This window comes from Limulus polyphemus, unplaced genomic scaffold (assembly GCF_000517525.1).
Source record: "Limulus polyphemus unplaced genomic scaffold, Limulus_polyphemus-2.1.2 Scaffold2254, whole genome shotgun sequence".
In the NCBI taxonomy this organism is placed as follows: domain Eukaryota; kingdom Metazoa; phylum Arthropoda; class Merostomata; order Xiphosura; family Limulidae; genus Limulus; species Limulus polyphemus.
Window position 1 is genome coordinate 118649 of NW_013667864.1, and position 9808 is coordinate 128456.

The 9808-nt window shown below is 30.2% G+C and overlaps 1 protein-coding gene across 3 annotated transcripts in view; it reads left to right on the top strand.

The window, feature by feature from the left end:
- The window catches only part of LOC106466421 (cytospin-A-like), a 56260-nt gene that overhangs the window by 41181 nt on the left and 5271 nt on the right, over nt 1–9808 (top strand). For all 3 annotated transcript variants that reach the window (XM_022394426.1, XM_022394427.1, XM_022394428.1), the window contains 5 exons: nt 1235–1347; nt 1780–2045; nt 4191–4296; nt 6123–6239; nt 8929–8988. In XM_022394426.1, coding sequence (XP_022250134.1) covers nt 1235–1347; nt 1780–2045; nt 4191–4296; nt 6123–6239; nt 8929–8988 — 662 coding nt within the window. The remainder of the gene's footprint in view (nt 1–1234; nt 1348–1779; nt 2046–4190; nt 4297–6122; nt 6240–8928; nt 8989–9808) is intronic.

Sequence of the window (9808 nt, forward strand, 5' to 3'; positions counted from 1 at the left end):
ATGAGGTAATAGCTGTTAGTGGTGCAGAGAGGTAAGTAACATGAGGTAATAGCTGTTAGTGGTGCAGAGAGGTCAGTAACATGAGGTAATAGTTGTTAGTGGTGCAGAGAGGTCAGTAACATGAGGTAATAGCTGTTAGTGGTGCAGAGAGGTAAGTAAGCAGTAAGAGAAATTTTTGAAACTCAGAAAAGTTCTCTTATGTTTAGGGAAATTACTAAAATAATTAGAAAACGAAGACTAACAAACTGAAGAACCTAACATAAACTAGATGTATCCACATAGATAAAAGGCTAAAGTAATGTTTTATCTGAGTTTAGACTAGGTGTACACATGTAGATAAAAGGCTAAAGTAATGTTTTATCTAGTTTAGACTAGGTGTACACATGTAGATAAAAGGCTAAAGTAATGTTTTATCTGAGTTTAGACTAGGTGTACACATGTAGATAAAAGGCTAAAGTAATGTTTTATCCTTAGTTTAGACTAGGTGGACACATGTAGATAAAAAGGTAAAGTAATGTTTTAGCCACTTTTAAACTAGGTGCACACATGTAGATAGAAGGCTCAAGTAATATGTCATCCAATTTTAAACTAGTAATGTTTTTATCCAAGTTAAACAAACTCATACATCAAGTTATTTACATATATCAAAACATGATTAGTTGCTCCTTATATGCATTTCTGTAATTCTGTATTTTAATCATTGTTTTAAGATTAGGTGTGGTAAATCAAAATAATGTAGTTTAAAATAACAAGTTTTAAGCATTTAAAGAAGCATAAGATTCTCACACTAGATGTGGAAGTGTTATCAAATTCTAATAATCGGTTACAAGAAACCTCAGCATTAACTTTCTTCTGCAAATCATCTTAGATACAAGCTTATGAAACTGGTACTGCTCTTGTGTTTTAAATTCTTCAGGTGTAATATGATGTTATGTCTTTTTTACACGAGACTTGAAGTCACGATATACATACAATGTACACTTTGTAATTGCAATAAATGCTGAAAAGATTTTTTGAAATACATTTATTAAAATACTCTGATAGAATATTTCTTTAAAATGCAAAAAATAACAAATGCTACAAAGAAATAAGAGCAGTGTAGATAAAGAATTTGCACATATGAATTTTTGCTAATCACAAGTTTTTCTAGCATACTAAATAAACTTGTACATTTTATAAGTATCTTGAACTTACTGAAAGTTAGCTAACAAAGTATCATAACTCTTCTGATTAGGACCAGGGAGTAGTCGAAGTTCATCCACTAGTAGTCTTAACAGTATTGCTTCTGATAGCAGACTACCACCTAATTCTCTTGTGTTTGGAAACACCAGTGAAATTTTTGTTAAAGTAAGTTTGTGATATGTTTTTAATATACTAACATGTACTTTTTTGATTATATGATTGGCTTCAGAGTTAGAATTTCTGTGTTACAATTTCATTTGTAGAAAATAAAGAAGATTATTTGATAACACTTTTAAAAGTGCTTTAACATAATCTTTTGTAAAAGTATTCTTAAATTCATTTGATTTCAGTAACTTTATAATTTTTATATAGTCATAAAATAGTTTTGTTGAAGCAGTTTCTATATACACATATGTCTTGTGAGAGTGTGATTTTCTATTACTACAATGAAGTTATTTGTTAGAATTAATGTTATTAGCTATATCTTGTGTTGTTACATCATTAAACATGTTTAAAGTGCAAATATGATTATTTTTAATAGTGAAGTAACAATGATCTAGGGTAATATAAAAATTATTTTGCTCTTCTCATCCTCAGCCTCCACTTAGATCAGTGGCATCTGATGCAACACTTCTTTGTGACAATAAAACTAATGGTCATACTAGGAGATTGCAGAGGAGTTCCTTTTCAGATGGTACTCCAGTTATTAAACCTTCTGGTTCCCCTATAATATTCACAGATTCTGCAACAAATGTCTCAGCCAAAGGATTGGGAGATGTAGAAGCTTCAAAACCTGCTGCAAACCATCCAGTCTCTATCCTGGCTAGCAAACTAGAGCCAATACGAAGGAACAGCAGTTACAGGTATATTCAACTCAAGCAGCAGTTATAGTTGCTGTACATGATGGCCCAAAAAGTCAGTTCCCTTATACCTATAAATAACTATATTTAATTCCTTCTTGCTCAACTCACTTCCAGTGAAAACACAATAGTAGCACTAATTTATTTTAATACATTTTCAGAGAAAGGACCATATAAAGATTTCTGAGTTTCATAATTGGATTGACTCTCTCCTATATGCAAAATGGATTAAGCTTGCCAAACTGTTAGAACAAAAACTCTTTAAATTAGTGTTATAAAAGGTTCTTGTTAATTCTTTTAGTGATTTGGTGGAGAAAAAAGACCCACTATTAGCTGTAGTAAAAGGTGGAGGTTCAAAAAGAAATGCTCTTCTTGGTCAACTCATTTCAAGAATCGTTTTGGAAAAGTCTTTTAGATTCTTTGATTTAAAACATCTTTCTCAACCTTGTCCTACATTTATAAATCATTTGTCTTTGATTGTAGCTGAACCATGAGAGAAATGTTTGAGGAAACTATTGATTTTTTTTGTTGTTGTTATTATTTGAACACAAAACCAGTTCTTTTGTGAGTTTATGGGTCATTCTTCAAAATTCAATGATTGTAATTTCTTAATTTGAAATGTGACTAAGTTATTTGAATAATTTATTAATTACGGCTGGTATCTAATAAAGAATCTACTGTGAATTTCTGCCTTATGAGTATACTCAGCTTAGGGATAGCTATTATGTATAGATAATCTTAAAATTAACATAATTGTAGATGGTCTTAGCCCCAATATTTTTTTTCTGTTTAATGAACACATACAGTAAAAGATATATTAATTTTGAACAGTAATATTTTTCCATATTCCATGAACACCAGAAAACTTTTAATGTTACAAAACATTTAACAAAGAATTAATTACAATACCACATGTTCTTATTTCTGTGTTAATTGGACAATCCCTTTTAGAATAGTTTTATATCCATTTAGTTCCATGTTTTGTTTTTATGTTTTATTGACAAACCTATTCAGAATTATCTTGTAGCTACTCATGATCTAATATCTTATTGCTGTTAATTAATAATGCATGCATAACTAACTAGTGAATGTCATTATTAATTTAATTTGGTAATTAAGAAATTCTTTATAGGCTGCTTTTGCAGTGGTAGTTACATTCATTGATTTCACAAATAATTTAATTAAATCAGTGTGCTACCTTTTGTAGATTCACTTTATTAATATTTGTTTGTTTTGTAAATTCTCATTATATTCTATGTTCTGCTTTCAATTCTCACATAATTATTTAAGGTGGTGTTTGTGCTAGCTTCAGGTTTCATAGATTAATTTTCAATTTGTGCTTGCTTTTCCCCCTAAATTCTGCTTTTATTCTCTATGCTGTCTTTTGTTTTTATAGATTCTTTAACTTAGCATATGTTCTGACTATGACTATGTTCATGAAAAAAGATCATTGTATACGGAAAAGATTTTGTTATACAAACGTAATATTTTTTTCCATGATTTTTTGGTACTGACACTTCATAGTTTCTTTAAAATATTTTTGTTATATTCTTACCTTTTTTTTACTTTTGTTGGAACTTTTTTCAGGTTTTTTAAACAATATTTTGTCCATGTCTTTTTCTCCAAATGTTGCAAAAGTAAATTTTTTGCATTAACAACAGTATGAATCAGATATCAAATATTACATATTGTGATGCATTATTACTAACAATGATATTTTAATGTGATTAAGGAGTGTGTTGAGGGCTAGCTATTTATGGTTAAGTGTACAGCTTGGAAGGTATAAACAAAATGAGAGCCAAACAGATGTCAGTAGACAATTCTCAGTTAATTTTCCAGAGAAAAGTCTTCCAAGAACAGTTCTATTTACAATAGGTATATACATAGTAACTGGCACAAATATTAGATTTTTTATGCTTTAAATTTGTTTTTTGTTTGACATTTTAATATATTTGTATTTCTTTCTGAAAACACAATGATAGCACTAACTTATTTTATACATTTTCAGAGAAAGGACCATATAAACATTTCTGAGTTTCATAAGTGGGTTGACTCTCACCTATATGCAAAATGGATTAAGCTTACCAAACTTTTAGAACAAAAACACTTTAAATTAGTGTTATAAAAGGTTCTTGTTAATTCTTTTAGTGATTTGGTGGAGAAAAAAGACCCACTATCAGCTCTAGTAAAGGGTGGAGGTTCGAAAAGAAATGCTCTTCTTAAGTGGTGCCAGAACAAGACCATGGGATACAAAGTAAATGTTTTGTTTCTGTATAACTTTTATATAATACTTCTTTACTCTATTAAAAAGCAAAATAGTTTAATTTAATTTCAATTTATTTATTTGCATACCCAAACTTAGCTATTTAAATAAAAGCTTAGAAATATTGTTTCTTGTTCTGCCCTCATGATGTTTTTGTTGCTTGAGTGTACCAGTCTTTCAAGACAGTTACATCATTGTGCATCTGAAATTTTGTGAACATTATGTAGAATGTAAAGCTATCCTGCAACCTATGCAGTATGTGTGAAATAAGAAAGCTACTTAAGTATCAGATTTTGTAATTAAGAGATATGACTTAATAAGAAAAACAATGCATGTCAGTGAAACTATTGTGAGTTGCACATCAAAATAACATATATAAGTAGTATTACAATCTTATTTTAGAATTTTTCTGCAAACTGAATGGTTTTAAATTCTTTCTGAGCAGATACTTAAACAAACTAAGCTTCTGCATATCAAATACTGGAAGTATCAGTTTTAATTTTATCAGTTACTTATGGTTGAACTTGGCAGGACTTTTGAGTTTTGCCAATTGGCCAGTAACTCAGAATTATGGGTTTGTAATTTAATCAACCACATATTTTAAAGATTGTTACACATTTTTCTGAGCTTTCTGTTCACTTTAGAAAACACTAATTTTTATTTCTTGGAGGTAATAACTTGTGAATCACAAAAAAATAACATAAAAAACACTAGCATTATAATTAACCCAACTGCTTAGGCTGCTTATTTATTTTATATAGAAAATAAATTATTTCTTCAAATTTTTGTGAGCAGTTCTTTACACTGAGAGCTGTAACAGGCAAAATCACTCAGTATGATACAGTATTTGCTGGTAGTTATTAGTTAACGATATAAAAACTACTTGATAGTTTATGGATTAATATAAAAAAGGTATTGAAAAAATGTCTTTTTGGTGCATTGACTGAGAACCTCCAATCAGTAAGTCCGGTTTTTTGCTGTGATTTATTTTTGTATATAATACATTCAAACTCATCAAATATGTTTGAAAGTAATGACCAAAGAGTATAAGATTTACATTATTACTATCAAATCAGTCACAATAATCTGGCTAGTTTTGTTTATACATTGAGTATTTTTTCTACTATATTCATCTACATTTGAGGAAATTACAACTGGTATTTAGTACTAAACCAAATAAGAAAGGGTTAAACAGTTTATTTCATCTTTTATATAATTTTAGGAAATCTAAAATATAAGTTTTCGTTTCTCAACCTCACTGTTTAATATGGGAAATTTTTAGTTTTTCTGAAACAATTCGTTAGAAAAGGAGAAATGAGATATTTTAGGCTCACTACCATATTTTAATTTGAACCATTTAGTACTTCTCTTGTAACATATAATAATAGTCTGATATTGGTGTTTCTCACTAACTCACAATTTTCATTACCCTACTTCTTATTCTGTGCTTTATTTTGACATCGCTGTTTCATGTGAACTGTTTAAGAAAGTAGTAATGGGGAGCAATGTTCTAATTCAGGCCAGACTTTAAACTGTCTGGCTGTAGGTGGGTTAAATGTACTTTCTTAGTAACTTTATCTTTTTTTTTATCAATGTCTATAACTAAGATTATCTTTCAGATGATTCACTCTTCTGACCTTGCTTTCATGTCATTATCAGTTGCATACATATTTAAATCACAATTTGAACAATAAAATGTTAAGCTGTTTCATAGAAATCTGTACAAATGTATATCCGGATTTCACAGGTGTATTTTACAACAAACCAGTTGCGTACAGGATCAATATCATGGTTTTAATTACATTTTTTGTTTACAGGGAATTGATATCACCAATTTTAGTAGTAGCTGGAATGATGGTCTTGCTTTTTGTGCCCTTCTTCATACATATTTACCTGATGTTATACCATACAATGAACTAGACAACAAAGACAAGGTAGGTGTACTGAATATCTAGTAGAATAATAAACTAGACAACAGATAAGGTATGTTAGCTGAATAGAATAATGTTTGTGTTTTCCCTCACACCTACAGTTAATATGGGTGAAAGCCAAACACAAAAAGTTTGTCTATTCTTCTCACACTTATCTGCCTGTTAATATTGAGTTAGATGATAAAGGTGAGATTGATAAGCTAAATACAAGAATGTTTGAGCTCTCCTTCAGTCCTCTATGCCTGACATGATTCTCTAAAATGGACTATATACAAGAAAGACAAGATAAGTTAAAGCTAAATACAAGAAGTTTGTGCTCTTCCCCAAACCTGAACACCTAATAATTTTGCCTATTTTGAGCTAGATGACAAAGATAAAGAGAGGCAAGGTGAGTGCAAGAACGTGTTTTAACTAGCACCGATTTGCCCTATATTAATCTTTCAAATAGACTGCAGACAACGAAGATGGGATAGAAGAGATGAATACAATAACTGCATGTTATTAAATGATGATCTCATTTTTATACACAAACCACAAATTGGTATGTCATTACAATCATTTAGTGTATAAATTCTTTATCAACTGTCTATCTTGGGTGTTTGTAGTGGACATTTTCAAGTTGTATAATGTCTTCTCTTCTATGTTTACTAGCTGAGGTTATTCATTGAGAGAGCAAAAATTGTATAAAGGACAATGTTAGATAATGTTCCCCGTCTTTCTTTTATTGTTCAATCCCTAACGACCTCATTAGATTTTAACTGCATGCCCTGCTTTGTGGAAAGTAATAACTTATATAACAGCTCTAAAATAAATCTGTACTACCGGCAGTATAAACAGGATCCATTAGTTGTTTATGTGTGTCTGTGTGTGTTAGCATCCATCAACCACACTTCCATTTTTTTACATACACTTTTAGCTTCCATCATTGACATCTGATGAACTTGATTACCATATTTCTTTTGTATGGTAATTTGAAACTGTCTGAGTGTATGAATAGGCTACTTTGTTTTAAGATTTTTGCAAGAAGGGGGATAAAAAATACCCTGAGATAGACAACATTTCCACTTTTTTTTATAGACTTTTGACTTTAAATTTAAAGACATAAGTACTTACTCAGTTAAATGAGTCTACTTATTTTGTGCGAGTTCTTATTATTAACAACATTGTTTTTTTGTTGTTGTTATTTTTGCTTGTTCTTGTGTTGGAGATTAAGATGTTTAGTTACAAAGTCCTGGCCATGTACTACCATGTGTATTTGATATGTTACATGGATAATATCCAAGACATGTTCACAGTTGCATAGGATTGGCAGGATTTCTAATACCTAATCACAGATGAGTGAGATGAGACTGATTTCTAGGTACTAAACTTAAGTATGAGGTTGACTGATGTTTACAATGTGGTCAAAATTGAGTTGGTTTAGACTGTTTCCATGTTTAACTCACAGTTAAGAGTGATTGGCTTGATTTCTAAGGGGTTAAAAATTGCTTCTCAGAACTGGATATTAGTTGAGCATGAGTTGAACTGATTTTTCTAGACATGGTCCTACGGAGTTTTGCTAGACTGTCTTCCAGGGTCTAGTTCTATCTAAGAATGATTTGAACTGAATTCTACATGTTGGTCCTAAATGAGTGTGAATTGATATATTTTGATACATAAAGCTTCTATATTTTTTAATGTTATGTAGCATCAGGTTTCTGAGAATCCTGCTTCATACTGTTTGCAATCAATTAGCTACGTTTGACCAAAACATTTCTCATAACAATGACAATGATTATAACGAGTTAGGAAACTTGAACCAGAAGAAGAAAAACCTAATTTGGTAGGTTACACAAAAGAACAATATTATATGCTTATGAAAAATAATGTTAAATCACATATAAAGATCAAGTGAGTTTTGCAATAATCAAACATCTTATGTATCACAGGTATCTAGTCTATTTCCTCTTGACAGCCACTTAACTTCAGATCACAAGATTTTTATTTCCTTGCCAGACCACGAGATTACATATGACATGACTAACAACTTAGCATTTGTTTCACATAATCATACATGAACTTTGTATATCCACACATCACCACTAGGAGAACCTCGTGTTGATGTGTTAACATAAAAATGACTCTTTATATTCACTAGGAAGTAGGTGAGCTAAGATTTAAGGCAAATAGAAATATTGTTGAGCTAAATGAAAGAAGAAACAAATACATAAACAATGAACAAAATCATAACTAAAAATAGAAATCACTATGTCATACAGTTTAGTCCAGCTCAGTGGGATCAACACCTGAAAAACATGTAACCCCATTTAATTGTGACAAGGTCCCAGACATTAAAATATTACAAGGGACTCCTGCATATTAATAGTAAGCATAATGTATTATTTGGAAGAATCTTTAATACCTAGGCTGTGTTCAGCAGAAGCCAGAATAAAAATTTCGAAATGTTATTTGATGAAAGAACCATCACATACACCTTGGATGAATGTAAAGACTTTTAAGCTATTATATGATGAGAATACTGCATGTTCACCAATTCTTTGTTGACCAGTAAATCAGTACATTCTGAATATAATGTCATTTTATCAAGATACTATGAATGACCTAGTAATAAGTTAGTATATATATGTGTGTGTGTGTGAGAGATGAAAATTTTTATTTTTATTTTCTTCTCTTGTTTTCTTTTTGTGAACAGAAGAGAAACTTTACAATAGCTTTCAAAGCAGCAGAGGCTGTGGGAATCCCAACTACCTTAGTAAGTAACTATGTCAAATATAACTTAATTATTAATGATATCATAACTTCTTTCATTTAAGAAAAAACAAAAACTGGTTTAATGTAGCTAATTTTGAATACTTGTTTTTAACTACAGTATTTAAGACTTCAATGAAACTTCAGTTTAGGTACCTGTAAGACACAAAAACCTAATAGAACAATATTTATATTTATTCTTCATTATTAAATAATGTTAATTTGATAGTCTACATTCTACTTAGTCTGCAGCTAATTCAGTTAAGTTTGTGAAAGCATAAGTAGAAGTCAAACTATAACCTTCCCATTTCTGACAGTTAGATTTAGAGTATTGGGATGGTTATGTACCTGTAAGTTTGTATTTCTCTCTCTCTTTTAGTTGCTCCATTCTATACTCACCTTTTATGTTTTTCTTTGAAAATCGTAAATTAATCTTTTTGTCATTATTTTTTTTCGGATTAGTTATGGTATGTTTTCCCTTTCCTAAAAATAATTTTTTGATCACCATGTAATCAAGCTCACTGAGCTCTGGAACCAACAGTTGTTTAGATTATTCCTTCCTATATTATGATGTAGTTCCTCTATATTTTATCCATGCTTAATAAAGATAGTGTAAATTTCTAAAAGTTTTCGGATATGATGGGCTCAGATGTGAACAGAAGTACATGACCATAATTCCCATAAACTTTTAATTTGCCAAAATTGAATAGTTGTAATTATTACAAGTGTAACAGTTAATTTGCCAACATTGTAGATCTGTTGAATAGTTGTAATTATTATAAGTGTAACAGTTAATTTGGCAACATTGTAGATCTGTTGAATAA